We start from the raw sequence: 25,826 nt of genomic DNA, 5'->3' as shown, positions 1-25,826 counted from the left end.
AATCTAGCGTAGAATACGTTTAGATCCTCACACAGAGAGGCCGTGGTCTGCGGTGTGCTGGTTTTCCCTCTAAAGTCTGCGATCGTGTTTAGGCCCTGCCACATACTCCGAGGGTTGTCAAACTGTTGCTCCACCCTGTCCCTGTACTCACGTTTGGCTGCTTTGATCGTCTTCCGGAGTTGGTAATGTGCGTGTTTGTAGTCCGATGTGTTCGCGGAGGCAAAGGCGGTGCTCCGTGCCACCAGTGCCGCGCGAACATCTCCGTTAATCCAGGGTTTTTGATTTGGGAAGGATTTAACTGTTCTGGATGGGACGACATCTTCCACGCATTTCCTGATAAATCCACAGACTGAGTCTGTGTATTCATCAATGTCCCTAGCAGCCACGTGAAACATTTCCCAGTCCGCGTGATCAAAACAGTCCCGCAGCGCAGACTCCGATTGGTCCGTCCAACAGTGCACCGCCCTCCGGGTTGGAGCTTCCTGTTTCAGCTTCTGCCTGTAGGCGGGCAGGAGCAGGATGGAGCGGTGATCTGATTTGCCGAATGGGGTGCGGGGGAGGGCTTTGTACGCATCCCGGAAAGAGGTGTAGCAGTGGTCGAGTAGCCGATCTCCACGGGTGTTAAAATGGATGTGTTGGTGGAGTTTGGGTGAGACTTTCTTCAGGTTTCCCTTATTAAAGTCTCCGGCTGTGATAAACACTGCCTCTGGGTGTGCGGTTTCCTCGCTGCTGATCGCGCTGTACAGTTCCCTGAGTGCTCGGTCAGTGTCGGCTTGTGGGGGAATGTAAACAGCCGTAATAATCACTGCTGTAAATTCCCTCGGTAGCTAGAATGGCCGGCACTTAATCATCAGGTACTCCAGGTCCGGTGAGCAGAAGGATTTGACCGGGTGCACGTTCGCATAATCACACCAGCTGTTGTTGATCATGAAACACACACCACCGCCTCTGCTTTTCCCAGTAAGATCCTGTGACCTGTCCGCGCGATGCACGGAGAACCCCGGCAGTTGTATTGCGGAGTCCGGTACCTTGTCCGATAGCCAGGTTTCTGTGAGGCAGATCACGCAGCACTCCCGCATCTCTGGCTGGAATGAGATCCGTGCCCGAAGCTCGCACAGCTTGTTCTCCAGAGACTGCACATTAGCCAGTAATAAACTGGGTAACGATGGTCTGTTAGTGCGCCGTCTCAGTCGAACCAGAACGCCAGATCTTCTCCCTCTGCGTCGGCGTTTGCGGCCTCCAGGGCCAGAGAACAAAGGCGTCTCAGGTGAGATGAATGGGGGGTCTGCAAACGGAGCGTCCGTGTTGCAAAACTTGAACTCCGGAAAGTTATAAGAAAGACCGTCTTTTATGTCCAGTAAGGTTTGTCGGTCGTACACAAGGAGACATGTGCTACTCGCGAAAAAATGAAGGAAAAGTAAAATTAAACACAGAAAAAAGCTGTTGCTTGGGGGAGCTCGCGACGAGGCTGCCATACTCGGCGCCATCTTGGATAACAACTTGGGGTCAACTTGAAAGAAAGGCAGACATGTAATATAAAAGTGAGGTCCGAGTTCAAATATGAGATGATATTTGACTGTGCAATGTGATATTTAGAATCCCCATATACCAGTATTATTTCCTAAACACAAACACAGGCAGTAAAGATATTTTATGAAAGTTTGAACTTTTTTGACCTTGAAGGCGAGGTCAGAGGTCAAATATAACACGATATTTAAGATCTTTATACACTACATTCTATATGTTGACAATAAACACCACACTTGTAGGACTCTACAGGGAGTGCAGAATTATTAGGCAAGTTGTATTTTTGAGGAATAATTTTATTATTGAACAACAACCATGTTCTCAATGAACCCAAAAAACTCATTAATATCAAAGCTGAATGTTTTTGGAAGTAGTTTTTAGTTTGTTTTTAGTTTTAGCTATTTTAGGGGGATATCTGTGTGTGCAGGTGACTATTACTGTGCATAATTATTAGGCAACTTAACAAAAAACAAATATATACCCATTTCAATTATTTATTTTTACCAGTGAAACCAATATAACATCTCCACATTCACAAATATACATTTCTGACATTCAAAAACAAAACAAAAACAAATCAGCGACCAATATAGCCACCTTTCTTTGCAAGGACACTCAAAAGCCTGCCATCCATGGATTCTGTCAGTGTTTTGATCTGTTCACCATCAACATTGCGTGCAGCAGCAACCACAGCCTCCCAGACACTGTTCAGAGAGGTGTACTGTTTTCCCTCCTTGTAAATCTCACATTTGATGATGGACCACAGGTTCTCAATGGGGTTCAGATCAGGTGAACAAGGAGGCCATGTCATTAGTTTTTCTGGCCAAACTGGTGGCAAGTGGCATCTTGGCAGCTGCACGCTTGACTTTTCTCAGTTCATGGGCAGTTATTTTGCGCCTTGGTTTTTCCACACGCTTCTTGCGACCCTGTTGACTATTTTGAATGAAACGCTTGATTGTTCGATGATCACGCTTCAGAAGCTTTGCAATTTTGAGACTGCTGCATCCCTCTGCAAGATATCTCACTATTTTTGACTTTTCTGAGCCTGTCAAGTCCTTCTTTTGACCCATTTTGCCAAAGGAAAGGAAGTTGCCCAATAATTATGCACACCTGATATAGGGTGTTGATGTCATTAGACCACACCCCTTCTCATTACAGAGTTGCACATCACCTAATATGCTTAATTGGTAGTAGGCTTTCGAGCCTATACAGCTTGGAGTAAGACAACATGCATGAAGAGGATGATGTGGACAAAATACTAATTTGCCCAATAATTCTGCACTCCCTGTATTTCTGTGTTATGAGGCTTTTTTAAGTCAACCTTGAAAACTTTGGTGGATAAGATAAATTTAATGGAATGTTAACATGACCCCACTCTGCACCCTGTAGAGGTGACACACACACACACGCAACTGCTACCAAAAACATAACCTCCTTTGTGGCGGTAATTAAAGCAAAGGACCAGAACCTCTTGCTACAAGCCTCATTCACTCAGTCATCCAGCACTTTTATTCTGTTCCCAAGTCTAACAGTTAGGCACGCACCCACATGTCAGGAGTTCAGTATCTTGTCTAAAGATGATTACAGTAAACATGCAGACTGGAAGAGGGAGCAAATCACATTGCTTTCTATGCCACCATTGCGCTTGAATGGAGTCACATTTCCCTTATTGACCCTTAACAAGGGAATGTAGTTTTCAATTTATTGTGCACAAAACTTTCAGATTACAGGGAAATGGTGTCTGCTGTTAAACATTTAAGTGACTACAGCAGAATCCTGATGTAACAACTTGAGCGTTTAGATTAAACAACATCAAAGTACAGAATGTGTGGAGAAAATGTGTTATCATATTTCCATACATTTAATATATTTAGTTTAGATTGGACTTTGTGTTGGTAGCAAAGGAAAAATCTGAATGAAAACAAGCTGCAGTCAACACCAGAGGATGCTGTGGTGCATGCAACCTCGTCAAATACAGAACCACATAACCGGGCCAACACACTGAGATCCCCACACTTCTGTCAACTAGGTCGTCCCTACGTGACCTGGGGGGGAAAAAAAGACATGTCTGTCACAGCTCAACAGTTGCCTCAAGACACTTTATATTGTAGGGTAAAAACCTTACAATGATAGAGAGAAAACAGAACAAAGCTAAATAGCATTTTTAGATTGAGATTTTAAAAAAAAGAATATAAGCAGAAGCCTTGACAAATGCCGTGATGTGAGGTAATCTGTTCCTGGCCTGGACTCGGTGATTGCCTTTTCAGACATCATCATCAGAGAGTCTGTCACATTTGACAAAGAAGGGCCTGTGGTGAAACACTTCGCTCAAGGCCACCTATGTTTGTGATTCAGGGTAGTGACAGCATTTAACAGTCGCTTCAGCTTTAGATCAGCTACCACCTACCAGCTTCAGACCTTTCAGCTGCTCCTGCTCCAGGATGATATACTGCCACGGAGAGCCCGTTCATCTCCAGTCAATGCGTGTGAGTGGCCACTGTATCTTCTCAATAGACATTCGAAATGATATAACCATAACAGATGCAGGTCATGAATCAAAGGTCTTAAACCACCCGGCTAGCTGATCTGTTCCACAGGTGCTACTGTCCAAATCTGCTCTGGATAGACAACGTGAAGGCACCGCATAGATGTACACACAGAGAGTGTAACCGGCCCTGCTGTCCTAGTCTCCGTTCCCTGTGCTGTCCTTTCTCCCTGATGCAAGTCTACATCTGAGACTCACGCAGACCACACCGACTATTCCGGCCTTGTGTGAACCGAGCTTGTGAACGCAGTGACCCCATCAAATCAGCAAAGCCAGAGAGAAAGCAAAGGGGGGAGAAAAAAATACGTGAGTGAAAATTCTGCACAGCATATCAAAGCATAACTCTTGTACCCTTTCAGTTGGCCCAGCTCAAATTAGAACAGCATAAAAGTCTGCGAGTGCCTGAAAACTAAGGATCACACATGTTTCAAATATGCTGAATTTTAATTGATAATAAATTGTGCTTTTGTAGACCTCAGACGATGCATTGAAGTAGTTAAAGGTGTTTTTTTTAATGCACATAGGTTGGAAAATGAGAAGAGAAGAAAAATAATTGATGGCTTTTGCGGTTCTTTTAAGGGATTTTTTGTTGAGCTAGTTTCCTCAGATGAACTGTTGGTTTTACCTGCTTGGCCTTAATCCAAACTAAATTAAAGGGACAGTAGTGTGGGTATGCACTCATGAGGAAAGCATTATGAAGAACCCTGACTGTTATACTTGGTCCTCTGTGCACCACTGAAACAATTTTGACCTGTCAGCATGAAGCTATTGTGGTTCAAATCTTCATGCACATAACCCTGATATGCTTCACTTACAGGACTCTCCACTACTGACTGTGAAAAACGCACAAGCATTCCCATTTTGGAGACACTATGATGTAGTTACCTGGTTTGTGCATTGTATCCAAGCTCTGCGAAGGTTCATGATTCAAACCCTCACCTTTCTATGTAAAGTTCTGGAGTGTTAAAAACTGCCTTAAATATTAAAAGAATGTGCATTACTGGGTGAAAAGTGGTTCTGGCTGATAGCTGTGAAATCAACTTTAGCATTCTAACTCATTCTTTCACTATGCAATCATTTGAGTACTTTTCTTTTAATGATAAACCCTCTTCTTTAATGCAGATTTTCAGTCTTTATCTTTTTGTCCATGTAGAATTGGTCATTGATGTAAAACTATGCAGACAAGCAAGTACCACTATACCCTGGTGACAACCACACACATACAGAATAATCCAACAAAAGATTTGAATATCATGGTAATTTAGACCTTTCAGTGACTTCTTTGAACTGGTCTTTTTCTTGGGTGGAATGACTGACATAATTCGGGCTGGATACTTGACCATTCATCTTGGTAGAATTTGTAGAGCCCATTTTAATTACTTGGTTTACAGTTAGCACACTCAAAAAAATTTTAGTGGGGTTGAAGCAGGAGCTTTGGGAGCCATTTCTTAATAACTGCAGATTCTGAGAGTTATTCAGCACTTAACCAAGTTCTGGACAAAAACCTTAACTGCTGCCCTCAGATGAGAATAAATTGGTTAGGATGTTCAGGAACAACCAAGGAACCACCATGGCTCAATCCTGCCAAAAATCAACACCTTCAAGCGTGACTATAATGTGCAGCTGCCCATATGGATGAGCCAAACGTCTTGAGAAAACTTTAATGGTTGCATGTAACAAACAGTGAGCAATTTGGTCACAATGAGAAGACCTATATTTGGAGGATGAGTAAACCTGAGGCTTTCAAACCTAAGAAAATTAGACCAACTGTCAAACATGGTAGTGGTAGCATCACGCTCTAGGGCTGTTTTGCTGCCAGTTGTACTGAATATTGTTAGAATAATGAAAAAGTGGGGCTACTTCCATGTCCTTCAACTTCATGTCAAATCAACAGCTAGTTGGTTGAAAGTTTGATTCAGTTTGGGTGTTTCAACAGAAAATGATCCCAAACAAACAAAACTGGTTTGGAATAGATAACAACAATTAGCTTCTGCAGTGGTCTTCCCAAAGCCCCAACCTCAACCCTACTGAAAATGTATGGACTAGGCTTAAAAGCCAAGTCTGAACAAAGAAAACCAACCAATTTAAATTAACTCTACAAATTCTGTCAAGAAGAATGGTCAAATATCCAACTAGGATTATCCCAGAACCTCATTGATGGCTACTAAAAGAATGTGGTCAAGGTGAGTCTTGCTAAGGGAAATTTAACCAAATCCTGCTTTTCACCTTGTGTGGATTGAAGAAAATCCAAAATTTCAAACTTATGCACCAAGCAATCGAGCAATACAGTTGAAAACAGCTTTTGCTAGCTTTGCTTGACTCCTTAAATATACATTAAGAAACATGGCTGTTTTGTCTTGTGCCTTGAAGCCCTTCTTTGCAATGTGCAGAAGTTAGGGAATTATAGGGAGTAAGCAAAACCACTATGTAGCTTATGAGAGTCTATGTTTCAAAACTTAAAAGTATCTTGTTTTGAATTGATAATTTGCACAAGATGTGGAGGTGCCACCCTGCACTCCCCTGTTACACCCTTTTTGTACAGCTATACTTGCATATAGAGGCCCCAATCTCCGTAATTAAGTCCTTTAATCAGTTATCAGGTATATCTAATTAACTTGTATTTCTAAACGGCCATCTTTCCAAAATAGCATTTTGATCCATACAGTTAGTTTGCTTTTAGTTGTCAAAATCTGGAAAATCTGCAAAAACATACCAAAGATTAAACTATCTTTAGATCAGCTATGTGAATGAAGCAGTCAAACCCACAGACCTCAGTGTCCTGAGGAGTTGTCTGTAATGTCATCCCGTCCATAGTGGATGGGATGAGGGATTGAGAGATTCTAAAATGAATTAACAGCGTATCAGAGAGCAATAAAAGGTTGGCAAACTTTGTGTTTGTGTTGTTTATATCACTTTCTGATGTGATCCAAGGTGCTGCAGATCTAATATTTTTCAGAGTCTAGAGACTCAACAGCTGCTGAAGTGCAGGTCTGACCTCCCGGGGGGTTTTGCCAGTAAAGGAACACCATACATGGGCTGATCTCTGCCTCCATCACCGCTCTGGATGGGAGAAACAGAATCTCATCTGGGAAGTAGAACACCCTCGTCGAAGCCCACCAAGGCCTTTTCCTAGTAACCCAGAGATGCCGGCTGGCACGGCATGAAACACATAACTCTTGTATGGGAGTGGATCTGAGGTTTACGGCCTGGGATCCTTACCCAATTAGGCTGGACCATGGAGGCAAAACAAAATAGGGTGAAGTTTTTACAATGCCACATGGGTGTTTGGAATGGATGGGTTCTGTTTGGAGGTTTGCAGGGATGAGGAGGGGGGCAGGGTGGACTGTGGATATGCTATTCCCAAGTCTCTTTTATCACAACCTGTCAGCGGAGCTACACAGGTACAGTACACAGAGAAGCTGCTGTCTGTCATCACAACAGGTACAAAGGCACCAAATCTGGTTCCGCACTCCTGTTAGCCTTAAAAAGTAAGATCGCTATGACTGTGCCCTATAATCCCTCATAATATGGTGTTACAAGACAAGAAATGAGGAGGAAAGAGAAGATCCCAAATGTTTATTTTCTTTATACATTACACAAAATACAAAAGTCCACTTGATTTCAGAGAGGATGTGAGGTACAAAATCAAAGACAAGCTTCCATGGTAATAAATACCCAAGAAATAAGAGAAGGACGATATAAAATGAGCAGCTGCTTTGGAGAAAATGTGGTAAATAGAATATTTTACAACTCATTCTTTTGGATGAAATCTATGCAGTCATACTGCATATGCAGTATGGCACATGTCCTGGTGTGCCACACCGAGTAAATGTTAGGATGTTAAAAGTTCCTGTATTTAAACAATACAAGTATTACAAGTATTTAAAATGGAGAGTTCAAATTGTTTCATGCTTTGATGCCAAACGTCTACAAGCTATATTTCTGCATAGGTCAGAGAGGATATGAGGGAGGGCAGAGTAAGGTAACTCTCCTGTGTTCACTTACATGGCATTTGGGTTAATAACTCCAATGGCTGGACAAAGAAATGCTTCCCTGCAAACTGACAACACAAAACATAAACAACATCATAGTGAAACATTAAGAACTCCAAATGTAGCTAGAATGCTCAAAAGATCTCGACAGTACTGTGGGCAATGTTCAGAATATAACAGCTTAACATTATGTACAGATATTAGCCCTACTGAGGGCTGTTGGTGATCGCTTTGAGAATGTCACATGTGTTCTTAGAGATGACTTCTTTCAGTTTCCGTACCCGACGAGGGCTAGATGCTCCCACGTAACTCTCAGGCTGAAGGATGGCCATGCCATCGCTGACATTGCCCATGATGATGACCTGGCCCTCTGCAGCAGCAGCTGTGATGTTGGGGCATGGGCAGTTCCAGTCCATGTTGATAAAAGTGACCTCAAGGGGCTCCTTGCCAAAGAAGCGGAGACCCATCTTCTCATCTTTGAAGATCTCCTCCACAGTCACGAGGGCGTGGCCTGAGTCTTTCTCCTCTGTCAGCTCAGACATGCGACCCAGGATGACGAAGTCGCTGCGGCAGAAGCTCGTCACCATCTTGCCTCTCGGCTTGCAGGCCTTGCAGTTTTGGTTTTTGGGGAAGGGGCACATCTCCTCGCAGCCTTCTTTAGATTCAAAGTTGTTGTCATTTCCTTCACAACCGCCGTAAATGAAGGACTGACACTGCTGTAGGGTGGTGCTGTACGCCCACCGCGGCTCGTATGCCTTGCAGGGGCCTTGCAGGGTGGGGAGCCCACAGGGGCCCGACAGTTCTGGACCACAGCACTGCATGCACTCCTCGTATGTCTGGAACACCTTCCTGGGCTGCTGGCTGCTGTTGTGGCAGTGCGTAAAGGAGAAGCAGTTGTTGGATTTGGACTCGTAGTACCAGCTGACTTTCTGCAGCTCACTCCCACAATCATCTGCGCTGTCAAGGGGTTTCAGACATTCGTCAGGCAGGCAGCGGGTCTGGTTCTTGGGTTCAGGAGTTCTGTGTAACTCTGTGGGCAGCACAGTGAATGGGTGTTTGGCTTGCACTAAACCGGATGGGTTCTGAGCCGTGCAGGTGTAGACCCCTGAATCGCGCAGCTGGGCGTTATAGATGACAAGCTGACCGATGTTTGTGACCACCATGTTACCCCTAACATGATTGGGCCTCATGAGAACCCTCTCTACCCCATCAGGCATCTGCTTCTCCCATGTGATCTCAGGCCGGGGGCGACCGATGATGTCACACAGGAAGCTTGCCGTTTCCCCGACATTCACAGTCTGTGGAGTGGGGCTGCTGATCAGTACAGGTGGCTGAGGCTCGGTGGTGGGTGGGATAGTCGCCTGAAGGGTCGCAGTGGTTGGCCGGAGAGTGGTCACCTGGGGGAGAGAAGGGCTTGTGTTGGGCCACATCAGATGGAAGCGGCACGTGACAACAGTCAGGGTGATGCCCTTGGAGCACGCCTCTGCATCCATGTAGCACTTGTTGTAGTAGGTCATGCTGTCAGAGGCGCAGGTAAAATGTGGCTCCTTCTCACAGCGGTCCCGGCATTTGCACACCGGCTGACCGTCCCAGATGTCGCACTCAGAGCCCTGCTGAGTGCACATGAAACCGGCGCAGGTTGCTTCCTTTGGCATTCCCACGGGGCCCTTCTTTCCATCCACATAACGGGCTGCCACACAGCTTCGATTCCCACACACATTTTGACAACACTTCTCATAGGACTCGCACTCCTGCAAGAGGAGAAGGGGGGGAAAAGGTGCTTTGAATCCAAGATGGAACAAAACTAAACTTTCCATGTGAGATATAAACAGTTAAAAAAGTCAAAAGCAACTTACATACCTAAAACAGAAGCAGCTGAAAAATAACTACAACTAGAAAGAGTCATGCATGATATGATATTTACAAATTAAATAGAAATAAAACAGAAATATTGCACCAGTAAGGCACATATTCTAATAAAGTAAATAAATGTGTAATTGTTCTTTTTCTACAGTCATAATTACAGAGTCTGTCATCATTTTTGTGCACTTGTATTTTGAGTTTAGTCAATTTGATAAAAAACAAAACCAAGGACATCAAACAATGTGGCACACTACCATCACAATAATATAGCTATCCTGACTTTTCTTTCTTTCTTTTTTGTTCACTCTATTTGAAAATCCCACATGCACTATTAACAAAAAATAAAACAAACCACGATAAGCTTTCATTCCAAGTTACTGCCATGACATTACCTGGTCAGATTCACACTCTCGTGTGCAGGTGCTCATGGCGTCTACCCACAGGTTGGGGTTCATATCATTGGGGCAGATCCCCCCGTGCGTATAGTCAATGTGGGTCAAAACTCCGACCTGGAGCTCCATCCACACTGACACACACGTCAGGAACCAGATCCAGCGCGGAAACAGCATCCACCACATCTTCAGAGCGGCGCGCAATTCAACAAGTGCTGAAAGTTAAAACAACCAAACGAACAAAGTAATGTGTGTTTCTGTGATCCGGCTGTAAATCAGTTGTTCTCGAAATAAAGGCAGGTGTGCAAACGAGTCAAAGCGCATCAGTCTCCAGAGTCCGTGCGATGTGTGTCAGTTGATAAATTCACTTCTCTATTTATACCACCAACCCTCCGCCATCGCTGCTAACAAGACGCGCCAAGTAACTCGCAAAATGACAGTTATGAGTTTCTCCTTAGATGTTGAAAGAAGCTAAAAAAAAAAAGCGAAAAGCTGGCGGGGCACCTGCCTGTGAAAAGGATTGCTGGTAACCCCGTTTAACCCTTTGCGGTCCCCGCCGGCGCCAGGGCGCACCGTGCACTATGACGCACGGAATAAAAAAGTCTCAAAGGCATTTTTCAGCTTACAAAAAATGTAGTTCTTATTATTTAACGACTGCAAAACAGCAAAAAACACATGTTAACACACATTCAGACTGTTTGAATTAAAGCTGCGGTTTTTACAGGTAACAAGAAGTGATGTACTTTGCCTTTACATACTATGAATATAGAATATTACTTATATCACACACACACACACACACACACACACACACACACACACACACACACACACACACACATATATATAAGAAAAATGAGTCACTTTTACACAAAATAAAACGACAACAGCTGAAATAATGAAAATTTAAACGATTCATATTTTAACTGTTCATCATTTAAGCATATTTGCAACAGCTAAATTTATCTGGGTGAAATCATTTAGAGGATTTTTCTTTTCTTTTTTTTACAGATGTTGAAACTCATATTTTAACAAACACAATATGCTCTTGGAAAAGACTGCATTTTTAAAGAAAACAAAACCATGTCATAGTTATAATTTTATTCTAATATGCTTAATTTTTTCATTACTTAATATTAAAGACAACTGTTTGTAAAAATCTATAATGGGCCAAATAAAGGGAAATTGTGACCTGCAGTACTTTGTGATCAGCACTAATAAATGCAGTACATTTCCTTCAGGTTAGACATAATGATGATGTCGATAACAGCAATTATAAACAGAATCCATTTCAATGTGATTGCATTCATTGGGATTCCATGAAACACACTGACGTAGCTGATTATATACTGTTCCTCACTTTAATAGACTTTCTGCACTGTGTAAAACATGATAACTTGCAGCCTGAGCTCAATAAAGCCATTTTAGCCATGTACAAGTTCATGCTTCTACCTGCTTGATACATTGCACACTCTCTGGACTTTTTCTTGTCTCTGTAAATGCATGCAATCTGTGATACGTGACTGGTGTTGCACAACAATCTCTATTTTCCACGTAGCACAGTTTTCCATTTATACAGTCCACATTCTTCAGCCGTCTGCATACATCCTACAAAGCATGTCTTTGTACACAGGATTACTTTGAATTTATGCAAATGTACAGACTTGTTCTTAAATTCCAGAAAAGAAAAAAAAACGGTCTCTGAATCTTGGCTTGAGGACATTATTTGACAAGAACAAAGCTTAATTGGAGCACTGAAACAGGTTATCACCCAAAACGTAAGTACTCATTTGGGTTTGGGTTCATATCCAAGACTTAAAATAGAAAACATGAGTCCAGCTTTTCGTTCCTTAACAAGTCCGACTGGCAAACCAGCAGAGGTGAGATGAGGACAGTGCAACTCAAAAACGGGGAAAAAAAATACTTTGAAGGTGTGCTCTGCAGTGGGCGTGAGAGTTGGCACCATGTTTAATGAATGAAGTTGTTATTATCATTTCTTCAGTCCTTTCCTGTGTAAACCGTTTCCTCCACAGTTCAGCTGAGGACAGGGTAGCTATTAGACTGCCTTCCAGTGCAATAACGGTGGACTCATGCTGAGTTTAAGTATGTGTGTGCAGGAGATTGTTTGTTCTTCATGCAGACGTGGTGATTTTTGTGTAAACCTGTGTGCGTGTGTGTATGACAAGCTAATAAATAAAGCCTTGTTTATCTGGATCTTGCCATGCTCCGGATCCTGTAGAAGGATTATTTTAGGTCCATTTCAGTGCTAATCATAAAAAACATATTCCCATATTCTCCATGATTCACTATGTCACCTTATATTAGTGTTTACTGGATATGTGTTTGTGGTTGGGGCAGCTTACTGTACTTATTGTTATAGGATATTCACTAGGGGCAAAATGTGTGCGTGTACACAGGTGAAAATACCTGTCGCTCTCCCCAGGACAGAAAGAGTTACAAATGAGAGGTTTCATAATGAGGGAGGATTGTAAGCTGTTAACTGTTGTCAAACTCAGTAAGGCCAGACACATCTTGGGGCTACAAATAATAAGCTTATTTTGTAGAATCACAAAAATTCTCCAGGTGTCAGGAAAATTACAAAATCATGAAATGGCACGCCCTCGGGTGAGAGGTTATGTGAGGATTACAAGCTTTGATATCAGTTTTTTTTATTTAGACTATTAAAGTCAACACCTGTCAAAGTAGAAGAGACAAAACATCATCATAGTTTTTGAGATTACCCCAGTAATGAAGCTCAGCTGGCTGACATTAGACCTTTGGGTTGTACAAAAATTTTAAAAAGTATTTTGAAGAATTTAGCAACAGGTTGGTGAAGTAAAACAAAATCCAAAGAAACAACTTTGACTTCAGCATCTTTAGCAAACATCTGCATGTTTGGTTAAAGCGATATCAGCAGAAGTAGGGCATCTGGCATTAAAAAAAAGTATATATATATATATACTTCGTTTTTTTTTTAAGAAATCTGTGCCAAATCAAACACTACACATTATCTCATATCATCATCCATCTGCTGTGGCGACCTTTAATGTTGTGGCCCCTCATTTACAAATGGTAAATGGACTGATTCTTATATATGCAGCCACCCCCACCTACACATCTACAGTGTATATCCCAAAAGAAGCTACCAGGAAACTGACTCTAGCTTTATATTACAGTAAAATCTGACTAATGTCAGCCTATTCATTTTTCAATTTAAAACCAGTTATGCATTTCTCAAAAATCTAGGCCTCTTCTATGAATTTCCTGACATCTGTGGGTGGCTTAGACATATCAAAAGAACATCTTGCTCTGTCTGGTACTCCGATATTGAGCAATACTGAGCAACATTCTGACAAGGCATCAAAAAATAACACTCAAACCTTCTTGCTGTATCACTGTTGTGCTAAAGTTGTTTTTAATCTTCCTCTCACCTCTGGGTCCGATTCTGTACATCTGTGCCAATAGGCAGGGACCTTATCAAGGAAGCTGGCAGCACAGCTTTCATTCATGCCGCCCTATCAACATTTATCAGTTTTAGCATGTTGGAGACAAAGAAAGGTGTGTGCCAGGGAAAAATACTGAGAAATGTTAACTGCAGTGTTTCTGTGTGTGGGGCAAGAGACATCTTGCTGTAAGGAATCTAAGGTGAACTTCTCTTCTTTGCCCCGTCATGGTCTCTCTTCCTACTTTCTCTTAATCCCCAATCAGTTCTGAGAACAGACAACCCAATTTCCAATAACATATCCACAGAATCAATGTATAAAACAATAGAAAAAGCAACAAATCCCTCTTGATCCACAGTTAGGAAAGCTCTTACATTAACTCTCTTGTCTTATTAGATTTTAATTTATTGTATTTTTGTATTAGTTTCTACCAGCACTGTAGTAAAATTACCATATTTTTGCCTGTTAGGATACATTAAGGAAAAAACACAAGTTCCTTCAGTTGTAAGTGAAGAAGTTGGGGCAACAGTCACTTTCCTGGCTTGCTGACTGAGTGTGAGCACACTCTAGTGGATGGTTGGAATAATTACATAATGACTGGCACTGACGTTAGATTACCCCCCAAAAACTGGTGATTTGCAACACTGTCTCTTCTTAATTGTAAAAAAATAAATAAATCTTTGCTGCATCACTGTATAAATGACATTCACACAAAGCACAACTGAAACAGTCTTGTTTTGTTTTACCTGGAAAAAAAATTCCAAATATGTAAAAGATCTAATTTAAGAAATCTGTACTGACTACAAGGCTAGATGGGAATGATTCATTAGCCACAACTTGAATGGAACAACCCTCTGGACATCATCAGCATACATTTTTTAAACTAAGGCTTCTCCAGAGTCACATAACCAATTATAGAACTGATTTGCCTTCCAAAGCAGTAATCCCTGTGACCACTGAGACCCCATTTGGATTTTTAGGCCGCTGTGTAAGATATTCTGAAAGTCCCGTCTGCATCCCTTTTTATCAGGTCAATGCAACCTTTGCTTAAAGGTTAACTCTAACAAGTTTCACTTCATATAATTCATCCACACCTGTATTCCCGAGTTCCAAACGGATTGACCCTGGTGCTGGTAACTTTAAAAGAACTTTCTGGGTTTCTTTTATTATCTTTGCCAATAAATATCCCCACAAAAATGTGGAAGAAAAATTAGTTGCACACTTCAACCCATGTGAGTAGTATATAATTGGTACATTTGCATGTATGTGCACACAAAAAGTTCCCACTTACATACTACTCCTAAATTCTACAAATAAGGTCTTCGAAGAACTCTCATCTGGTAGAAAAACCCAAGAATTAAACCATCCTTTTTTTAAACCTATTAATATTTTGGGTTTTTTTTAAGGCTTTTCTGTTTGGTTGTTTAAAGGGGTGGGCTTTAACCCAACCCCTAACCCTAGACCAGGGGTGGACAATTCTAGGCCTCAAGGTTTTAAATGTGTCCTTGATCCAACACAGCTCATTTAAACGGCTAAATTACCCCCTCAACATGTCTTGAAGTTCTCCAGAGGCCTGGTAATGAACTAATCATTTGATTCAGGTGGACACCGGCCCTCGACGGTCACCCTGAATCTGGTGGATGCTTTGAGATTAACTAGAATCAGACACTAAACAAAGACTCCTGCAGAAGCTGATATGATACATTTTCTTGCAATGGCGTTATCATTACTGATGATTTATTAAATCTTTATTACAAATGTCCCAAAAGATGATGGTAACCTTTCAGATGCGCATTATGTTTTATTTTCTTCAGGTTTTTCTGTTGTTGTGGTGTTTCGGTCATGAAATGTTCTTCAGTGTTGTGAGTATGTGACGAGTTGCAACCAACAACAAGAACACTTGATATGAATGTGTAACATTTTAGACTTGGTAAGCAGGATTGGCTGGGCTTAAAATATGAGTAATTCTAAATATATTTTTCAGATAAACAAAAAACAAGTCAATCTTCCAACAAGCTGTTCAGTTTCACTATTGGGTTAGTGGAGGGACGTCAAACTCATCTCAGCCACATGCAGCCCACTTTGACCTTAAGTGGGTTGGACCAATTCATTCATTTCCATAGCGCCAGACGACAACTGCCGCCGCAACCAGTGAAGCTTCCCTTCCCAGAACTTTAGCTGCACAAATTAAGGGCCTCTATAATTCAGGTTTTTCTGCATCACAGAGAAGTTGCTGTAGAAAATGAAAGAAGTTCAGAAAGGCTCTTTGGACTTGTAAGAAATATATGGGTAAAACTGCAGATAGGGTTGTGGTGGCTATTAAGAAAATATAGTTAATATAGTCCTCTGGGTTTTATGTTTGACACACCTGGGCTAGAATAACCAGTTTACAACAAACCTGTTATGTGCCCAAACTAACAACAGAGCACATTAATCTCTTAGCATCCACGAGGTCACAGCAACCCATCTAGGATAAAGGTTCCACACCCAAGTGGAAAAACGTAAAGGTTTTCATTTGAAAGGCAGCGTTTAAAAAAAAAAAAAATCAGACATATGGCTAAAACAAAATAAACCCCAAGCAGCCTCTTTAACATAAAAAGCAAATATCTTGATTGTAAAATGTCTTGATTGTAAAATGTTAAAGTCATATCATATTTGACCCTTTGGCATGCAAATGACAATCCCATCTGGAACCATGACTTCAATAAGCAGAAACAAAAATCAGAAGGTTTTATACCCCAGCACCATTTAGAGACAGCACAACAATTTCGTTCTTCCTTTTTTATATATAAAGGCATTTTCATATTACATATTTTGGTGGTACATAATTCAAGTTTTTATAGATTTGGTTCACAGAAGAATCACATAAGTAACTGAGCACACTTCCCTAGATAAGACAATTCTTTAAAAGTAGCTTAAATAATAGTGCAGTACAAAAATAAGTGGGTTCATCACAAAAATGTAGGGTTTTTCTCATGTGAAAGGTACAGTGGCACATTATTCTTCTTTGTAGAAAATATGACATTAAAAAGGTCCTCCTTTTTTTGTTGTCGTGTTGTTTGTTTTGCAGCAGAGAGCCGATTAGAAAACGATACATTCACTGGCTTTCTTTATCCCACTGGCAGAAGGCACTAGAGAGCAGACTTGGCTCAAATGACATTTGCACTTATGGCTTTTTTTACTTGCAGGACAATCAGAGCCAGAAACTTCCTACTGAAACATTTGTTTATGTCCTGATGTGTTTTTGACAGACGCTGCAACTACTTGCAAGTGCTAAATGACCCAAGTCTGTAGAGGAGCTCAGGATTCATTCAAAGAGAGCAATAAGGTTCCTGAAAATGATAACAAGTGCACACAGAAAGTATTCTTCAGTTCCACTGCCAGGTTTCAAACAGACTCAGACTGAAGTGAACTGAGCTGAATTCCAGACTCTGGTTTACAACATCGGGACAAAAAGGCAGTTCTACTGTGCCAGTCCTGCATCTTTAGCCATGCCGTAGAAGATTCCTCTCTTAGATATAAGGTTTGTAGGAGTATCAAACTCAGCTATCCGTCCCTTGTCCAACACCAGCACTCTGTAAGAAGAGAGGAAGAGAGTGTGATTCATTCACAAGACCTATACAGGTTTTAAATCAGTACATTCTTATTTTCTTTTACACGCACATCACATTATCAAATTTACTCCTACTTTGCTTTTGGTAGAAAAGCATCAGTATTGTGTGTTACAGTTCTAAAAATCTCACTTACTTCAAAATAATGAGCAGCTATTTCTAAAATAGTTTTAAAGTGGCCCATTTCTGCCCCTGGGACCTGACTAGAGTAGCTTTGCATGATTCAAAATAATGAATAATAGATGTTTTAGCCACATTCTCTTTGAGGGCATCCTCCCTTTAAGCCAAGGATGATAAGAATGGCAAAAAAGAAGAGTTGAACAGCAGGTCGGCTACAACCACAGTTTTGTTCCTGAGATGACCGTACTAAGGATATCCATCGTCTATGAGCGTTCACCATTGTAACAGTACATATAAATATATGACAGAAAAAAGGAAAAGCAGGTGGTGCATTTTCCCTTCAAAGTAATCGGTAAGGTACTAACCTTGTGTAATCCATTATTGTGTTGAGTCTGTGTGCAATGGTGAAGACGGTGCAGTCTTCAAACTGAGTCCTGATGGTGGATTGGATGAGGTCATCTGTCTCCAGGTCGATAGCAGCAGTAGCTTCATCCAGGATGAGGATCCTGGTCTTCCTCAAGAGGGCTCGAGCTAAACACACTAGCTGCCTCTGGCCCACACTGGAGACACCAAAATCCAGTAAGTGAAACAGCATTTACAGACAAGCCTTGCTCACCGTGCTTCTTTGTCTCTGAACGTACCTGAGGTTCTCTCCTCCCTCTGAACATTCGAGGTCCAGTTTTGCTGCCTGGTTACTGACAAACTTGTGGAGGTGAGAATGTTCCAGGGCTTTCCACACCTCTTCATCGCTGTACTTCTCAAAAGGGTCCAGGTTCATCCTCAGTGTCCCAGAGAACAGCACAGGCTCCTGAGGCAAACACAGAAACACAGGTGAGCAGGAATAAGCTACCACAACCCTGGCTGGAAAGGAAAACCGACAGATGGACATTCAGCTGGGCTCTCACTCTGATATTATTCGATGCTACAGAGTGGCAGGGTGAACTTGGGTGGGTGCAGGGTGGTGGTGGGTATCACTGGTAAGGTGCAAAGCACTAGCTTTAGTTTACAGCACACAGACAGATCAGCAACTAAATTAAGAATTAGCAGTCTCCAGAGCCTCAGTCAACATAACAACAATCTAAATAACCCCGTTTATGTGACTCAAGCTGTTTTCACATAATCTTTGAACAATTTTTACAATAACATTTTTACAATAACAGGCTCAGGGAGGGGCAGATGGCCTGGTTCTTCCTGTTAAAAGGGAGCTTTTCCTTCCCACTGTCGCCAAGTGGCTGCTCACAGGGGGCTGTTTGACTGGTGATTTCAGATGTTTCCCGACTAGAGATAGTGGAATATAGAGCTTGAGACAGCAGTAGCAGATATCACAGTTAATAATATTAACTGCGCTATGTCCGCATTGGCTTAAAAGTTTTGGTCCTTGAGTTATACCAGACCCTAATAAGTGTTAGAAGTAAATAGATGCTTTTTATACTGTAATTACTACTCTGAATCATTTAGTTTAGTTTTTTTCCTGTTGATGTATGAGATCTAAACTGTACATATTTCATTGGAAAATTAAGATTATTCGCACAAATACTGACATATAATCCTTTTCAAACATACAGGTGCTTCATTCAGGCAGAATTTGACAGTCGTACCTGTGGAATGATGGTGAGTTTAGACCGCAGGTCGTGCAGGCCTATCTCTGATATCTTCACGTTGTCGATGGTGATCTCGCCTCCCGCAGCTTCCAGCAATCTGAAGAGGCAGAGCGTCATCGAAGACTTGCCGGCCCCCGTACGACCTACGATACCGATCTGCGCAGAAACACACGGAGTTGTGTTGAACACCCCACTGAGCCATTATTCTGCACTGATAAATAAATCATCTCGGCATATCCTCCCCACACCTTCTCTCCTCCCTTGACTCTTAGCGTGATGTCCTTCAGAACGAGGTCCAGTCCCTCTCGGTACCGAACGCTGTAGTCGTTGAACTCCACATTCCCCTGCATGGGCCATTCAGGTGGGGGCTTCTTGTCCTCCACCTCCCAGGGGGCCTGTAAACACAAACACAGCTCTTCATGGTAGGAAAACTTTCTGAGCAACTCATTAGCCTATTTGGCTTGGACCAGAACCGATTTGTTTATCAGGCTAAGAAGTCAGAGAGCTGTACTTCTTTGCACAGCCACTCGGAGCTGCCAAATATTTATTTCACCTCTGGGATGCACCGGATGCTTCAAACAGAGGCTTTCAATAACAGCTACACCAACTAATGCACAGAAGGGGCACTTTCTGTGATGGCTACTGAAAAAGTACACTCTGTACAGTATAAGTGCCCTGTTTCTCTGCAACAGAGGGGCCCTTGTTGGCAGCAGGTAAGCTAACATTTCTGGAACTAGTTACAGTTTATAGGTCTTGTGTTGCAGAGTTGAGCAACAAGGCAGGTTTTTTTTTTTTTAACGTGGCTAAATTCCTACATTTTAACCGTAGCACAAAGCCAACACCACTTTAAAAGCAAACACATGAACAGTCCCATCTTCACAGAGTATTAGAAAGGTGCTTAAAGGGATTCATGACATACCTCTGTCTTGGTCTCAGAGTACTCCTTCACTCTCTCCACTGCTACTATGTTGTTCTCCAGTTCTGAAGTCATCCGCACCATCCAGTTCAAAGACATGGTCACCTATTGAAACAATGCCTTATGAAACACTCCAGAAATTTACAATAAGGGATGCTGTGTGTCCACTACAGCAAAGTAAGGCAAAGCAAAACAACTTCCAGAGCCTTGTAAATAAAAAATGACTTACATAAAAGACATTAAGACAAAATGAAAAGGAAAAAGTTTTAAATTGAGCAGAAAACAAGTAGGCCCTTCACATGAACGTGAAGCAGCTCAACTAGATACTAACGAGCTGAACTTACAATATGAAGACTTATTCACATATAACTTCATTCAATTAAAGCTGTATAATATTTGGTGAAGTTCAAGGGAAGCGTTAGCATGCAAGTAAAGTAAGGTTTATTAGCTAAAACTGAGCAAAAGGATAAATGATGTTACTAAACAACCCCATCCAATAAAATTGTGATACAGAGTAAAATGCAGATACATTCAGAAAGCAATGATCTGCTTTAAGTGAGAAAATGAAGCTCATTCTTAATTTGATGACAGCAACATATCTCAAAAATACAGAGACAGATCCATGTTTACCACTGTGCAACACCCCCCTCTTCTTTAAGCAACAGTCTGTAAACACTGAAATTTCTCAAGCACATTATAGATCAGAAGAGTAGTAACTGTGAGGCACAGATGATAAAATATTTAAAAGGATAAATGCTAGAAACTAAAATTTGAAATAAATTAAGATGCTTTGCTAAACAACAAACATGAGTTTTCATAAAGTTAAAAGTAACTGATAAAGTGATAAGAGGCAATACTGAGAACACTTATAGCGCTCTGTATTTCAAGCAAACAATAGGCTAAGAGGATAAAACACTGATTTGATCCATGGTAAAAATACCAGTGACTGCAGCTTTACTGAGAAAGCATTATAAATATAAAAAATGCTATAAAGTGACATTATTACTGGTTAAATGAGATATCTAGGTCATATTCTTGCAATAGCTGTAGTAGTACCTGTAGAGCATAGGACACCGACAGACCCACGAGGCCGGGACTAAGACTGTCCTTTCCTGTCACCGCAAACAGGCCAGCAAACAACACAATGCAGTTTCCAATGAACTCAATTCGCACTCCGAGCCACCTGTAAAACAGCAGATGCAGTTGACCTTAAGAACACCTGAGAAACTAAAACACGGGATAATTCAGCACCTCGTGTTACGACAATAATGACTTATACTCATTACTGGGATACAAGGGGCAGTGCCATTGATAGAGCCACAAGTTTTAGAAATATTATTTATTGTGGAGCAACACTATAGTAAGTACAGTATATTTTCTTATGTGTGTATAGACAGTGTGCGAATTCCTTTTGTGCTTTTCACTCTTTGCACTCAGACAGTGTTTCACATTAACGCCATCTTTCCAATAAGATGGACAGATGTTAGAAAATCTGCTTTTTTCTTAAAAAAGGATCAGGTGAGAATTTTGATATTGACCTTGACCTTTCTCACTATGTGTTAATAGACCTCTCTGCATTGAACAATACTTGTTATTAATCTCTGGTTCTCTTCCACAGCACGTATTTTATCCCGTCTTCCTTCTCTCACCCCAACAGATGGCCCCGCCCCTCCCTGAGCCTGGTTCTGCCGGAGGTTTCTTCCTGTTAAAAGGGAGTTTTTCCTTCCCACTGTCGCCAAAGTGCTTGCTCAAGTGCTTGCTCAAGTGCTTGCTCAAGTGCTTGCTCATAGGGGGTCAAATGATAGTTGGGTTTTTCTCTGTATCTATTATTGTAGGGTCTACCTTACGATATAAAGCACCTTGAGGCGATTGTTGTTGATTTGGCGCTATATAAATAAAATTGAATTGAGTTGAATATTACCTATGCTACACCCAGTTAGCTTAGCTTATCATAAAAGCTGCACACAGGTGCAAACGATTTGCTAAGCTTTGTTAGAAGCCACCAAAATTTCACTGTGCAATTTGAGTTTAAACAGTCATTGTAGTTAACCATAATAAACCTACAGACACGAGCAGGATTGATTTTCTCATCTTGTCACTCAAACTTAAGGCTGAATAGAAGAGAAGAAGTCTTTGAGCATGAGTACTCCTTACCTTTCTATAGTTATAAACACTAGATATTCGCCATTTGTGCACACGAGACAATGAGATTTTTAAAAAACCCACCTTATAGAACTTTAGGGGCTCCATAAGTAACAGATTATGTGCAGCCACAATTTGAAACAAAATTCAAAGCAGAAAGAATCAGCCAAACAGAGACGCAGAATTTTTACATGCAGTGGCTGTGCACAGAGCGACACAAGAACTCAAGACTGGAACACAGCTGCTTCTCTGCTGGAGCAGGATACTTGCCTGTTTGACACTATACCAGGGTAGTAACTCTTTTGGTTCTCATCCACTTTGATATCACTCATCAGAACAAAGGCAGAGTGCCTGCCATATGCTCGGATTACACTACAGCCAGTGATGGTCTCAGAGAAATGGGAGTATATGGGAGAGCGGCTGACCGACTCCAGACGCTTTAGCTGCCGAGACGTGGCAACGTAAAATCTCTACAAGCATTGAGGGGGAGAAAAACAGACAATGTTAAAACACAACAAGGCTTTCCATGTGATTAGATATGTTTAAATATGATGCAAATACAGGCTCACACGCATACACACGCACACCCACACAGAGTAATGAAGAAAGCCTATGTTAACAAAACAACTGCAGATATTTGACCCTGAGCTTTTAAGCATTTAAGCATATTAAACTAATACAAATAACAAGATTCACTGATAAAATCCGCAAAGCTGACAGAACAGGTGATTTTTATCTGCAGGTGTTTTGTTTTTCATTACACATATATCTGCATCCAGTATTTGGTAGTTTCTGAGCACAGTGAGATTAAAGACGAATATGGCAGAGAGACAAGCGATGCAAAGTGGATGCCATGACAAAGCTGCAGGAACAACATTTAGTGTTACTGTTAAGCTGATATTAGTTGTGTGAGTGTGCAGTTAGTATCACGTAGTGAGGACACAGAATATTCCCTTAAAGACAAACTGAGAGTTGGGTAAGCAAATCTTTGGGCAGTGACGCAACTTTTATCATTTTTGCCCTTTATGCCACATTTGAAATGAAAGATTCCATTTTATTTATTAAAAAATAAATAAATCGTATAGACAGTTTTATATGTTCATGATGTGAAATATGACTTGATAAGTAACCTACGTTATAGATATTTTTATTAGTTACACAGGAAAAGGTTAGAATATGAGACGTATATACCTCATGTGGTCATGGCACAACATGTGGCTAAATGAGCCCACTTTAATCAGGCTTCCCTTTGACTACAATGGACTGTAGGAAGATTAATGGCTTAATAAACATTTTAGTTCATTCTAAAAGAGTTAATGTGTACTTAATAAGATAAAAAAAAAGACATCTGCAAACATCTGTGGAAAACAAAGATAATGGATGAATGATCACAGGATTCCTTCCATGGTTTAAAAAAAAAAAAAAAAACGTAGATAACACTCTTTAGGATGTCCGTAAATCATTATCCACACCTATGGTAAATCGAGATGCCACAAGAGTAAATATAGAGGGTTCACCACAAGGTGCAAACCAGCGATCAGTCTCAACATTAAAAAGAATTGGGCACTGGTTTAAATCACAGGTTGAGTTGGAGCCAGGTGAATCTCTCCCCAACCGGTCGCGGCAGATGGCCCCGCCCCTCCCTGAGGTTTCTGGAGGTTTCTTCCTGTTAAAAGGGAGTTTTTCCTTCCCACTGTCGCCAAAGTGCTTGCTCATAGGGGGTCATATGATTGTTGGGTTTTTCTCTGAATGTATTATTGTAGGATCTAACCGTACACTATAAAGCGCCTTGACACGACTGTTGCTGCAATTTCTGTATGAATAAAATTGAATTGGATTGAATTGAATTGAATCGTTGTCCTTGAAATGTCTCACGTTTTTGTTGCACTGGCAGAATCGCATGTTATTCTCCATCTACATGCTTCTGTTGGGTCAGATTACTCTGGAAATGTTAGTGTTAATTTCCAATCTTCTGTGGATAATATGCAGTTATATTTTCTGCCGACAGGCTGTGACGTAAACACAGTCTCACATTGCTGGGCTCACTCAGATTCAGCCAAGCATTGCAGTTTAACAGACAACTTTCTTCATCTACTACATCTTCTGTGGCATCAGAGAGCTTAAATTGTGAAAATTGTGTCACTTCCCAGTCACCTCCAGGCTAACTGTATTATCCTGAATCAGGGGTGGGCAATTCCAGGCCTCGAGGGCCAGTGTCCTGCAGGTTTAAGATGTGTCCTTGAGCCAACACAGCTGATTTAAATGGCTAAATGACCTCCTCAACATGTCCTGAACTTCTCCAGAGGCCTGGTAAGGAACTAATCATTTGATTCAGGTGTTTTGACCCAGGGTGACATCTAAAACCTGCAGGATCCTTGAGGCCTGGAGTTGCTCACCCCTGTCCTAAAGCCTTTCAAAATCCTATAAGAAAAACCTGTAGTGAGTTGGCACCTGACAAAAAGAGATTCATACTCATTCATATTCTAGTCACCTAGTTATTGAACAGCTGTTTGAGCCTTCAACTAAATGCCTGCACACTTAACTGAAAGCCAAAGGGCTGACACTGCACAATTTCATCCGATGAGTTAGATAAACCTGTGATATGCAATAGAAAGCCGAGATAACCCTGATACCAGAAAAGTAAAAAGGACACCATGTGTTAAAATTGTTAGTTTGCCCTTTAACTGCATATAGGCAACAAAGTGTTGCTTGAGCACTGAGACAACCACCTTTTCTATGAGTCTTTAAAACTGACGACGTAATCAGCAGAAATTTATTTTGTGAATGTTAGTGTTGATTTGTGAATGTTAGTGTTGATTATATCTCGTAGCATTTATTAAAACGTATATTAACACAGCAGTGCTGAACACTATAGAGAGATACCACCAACACTAACCACTGCTGCTGACACCAACACCACTAAACAGATTAGAAAGGGCTGCTCTCACGGCAGAAATGTTTGCCCTGTCCTTGGTGAAGTTGCTCATCTTTTGTGCATGTGATTGTTTAAAAAACAGGATGTAAATAAAGAAATGTAGTTCATGCATGAGCTTTTTAATAAGTAATACGAGCTCCCAAACTAGAACCAAATTACACTGGATCCTTCAAGGCTGGGGCCAACACATCTATTGAAATAACCTGACAGCATTGTAGCCAAAATTATATTTTTTTGTGGTGTATATGGGACAACATATATGATGATACAGATATATCTGTATGAGGCCAACAATGACAGTTAATTTAAAGCGCAAAGGCCCAAATATGTTTTGCGAAATGAAAAATAAAATTCCTTAAAAACTGTTCTTTACTGCTTTATGAAACCTCGCAGAGGAACAGATAAGTTTCTTTTTGACACACTGAACGATGTTAAAAGCAGGAAAAACATGCACGGCTCTTTATCCACATCTGATTTTCAGTTAGTAATATTATTTCTGCCCTAAGAGAAGCCCTGCCTCCGTGGATCGACTGTAACGAGTGCTGGGCTGTATCCTTTATATCTGGTACACAGAGACGTTTCTCAAGGCTAACAGGTGTTTTTTTGGGCTACAAAGTTTAGAAGAATAACTTATAAATGTGATGCTTCACTCACAAGCTCGTATGCAGGAGCACTGACGTGAAAACTTTTTGTTATTCGACTTGCTAAAATGACGAAAAGTGGCATCATATCAATTCTT

At 41.2% G+C, this 25,826-nt stretch overlaps 2 protein-coding genes across 3 annotated transcripts in view; both read right to left on the bottom strand.

The window, feature by feature from the left end:
• Window positions 1-7,949: 7,949 nt before the first annotated feature.
• Window positions 7,950-10,869, bottom strand: LOC147322819 (WAP, Kazal, immunoglobulin, Kunitz and NTR domain-containing protein 2-like). Its single transcript, XM_086302769.1, has 2 exons — window positions 10,320-10,869; window positions 7,950-9,815 (listed from the first exon to the last, which is right to left on the bottom strand). The coding sequence occupies exons 1-2, from the start codon at window positions 10,503-10,505 to the stop codon at window positions 8,271-8,273; spliced, it is 1,731 nt and encodes a 576-aa protein (XP_086158895.1). The 5' UTR covers window positions 10,506-10,869; the 3' UTR covers window positions 7,950-8,270.
• A 5,659-nt stretch (window positions 10,870-16,528) lies between these two features.
• Window positions 16,529-25,826, bottom strand: part of abcc3 (ATP-binding cassette, sub-family C (CFTR/MRP), member 3) — a 62,481-nt gene continuing 53,183 nt past the window's right edge. For both annotated transcript variants that reach the window (XM_086302768.1, XM_086302767.1), the window contains exons 24-31: window positions 22,423-22,622; window positions 21,067-21,193; window positions 20,014-20,115; window positions 19,343-19,489; window positions 19,092-19,250; window positions 18,135-18,301; window positions 17,859-18,053; window positions 16,529-17,337 (exon numbers count right to left, since the gene is read on the bottom strand). In XM_086302768.1, the coding sequence (XP_086158894.1) occupies window positions 17,226-17,337; window positions 17,859-18,053; window positions 18,135-18,301; window positions 19,092-19,250; window positions 19,343-19,489; window positions 20,014-20,115; window positions 21,067-21,193; window positions 22,423-22,622 (1,209 nt within the window). In that variant the 3' untranslated portion in view covers window positions 16,529-17,225. The remainder of the gene's footprint in view (window positions 17,338-17,858; window positions 18,054-18,134; window positions 18,302-19,091; window positions 19,251-19,342; window positions 19,490-20,013; window positions 20,116-21,066; window positions 21,194-22,422; window positions 22,623-25,826) is intronic.

This window comes from Aulonocara sp. 'chitande type north' Nkhata Bay, linkage group LG8, assembly GCF_057382095.1.
Source record: "Aulonocara sp. 'chitande type north' Nkhata Bay isolate Kocher_YH1m ecotype deep benthic linkage group LG8, A_spYH_male_GT1.1, whole genome shotgun sequence".
Lineage (NCBI taxonomy): Eukaryota > Metazoa > Chordata > Actinopteri > Cichliformes > Cichlidae > Aulonocara > Aulonocara sp. 'chitande type north' Nkhata Bay.
This window is presented reverse-complemented; position numbering and strand designations above follow the sequence as displayed.

Excerpts from the sequence above, each read along its gene's own strand:
- LOC147322819 (XM_086302769.1), bottom strand. The coding sequence starts at position 10,505 with ATGTGGTGGATGCTGTTTCCGCGCTGGATCTGGTTCCTGACGTGTGTG. Across the intron at positions 9,816-10,319 it reads GAGAGTGTGAATCTGACCAG|GAGTGCGAGTCCTATGAGAA; the intron begins GTAATGTCATGG and ends CTCCTCTTGCAG.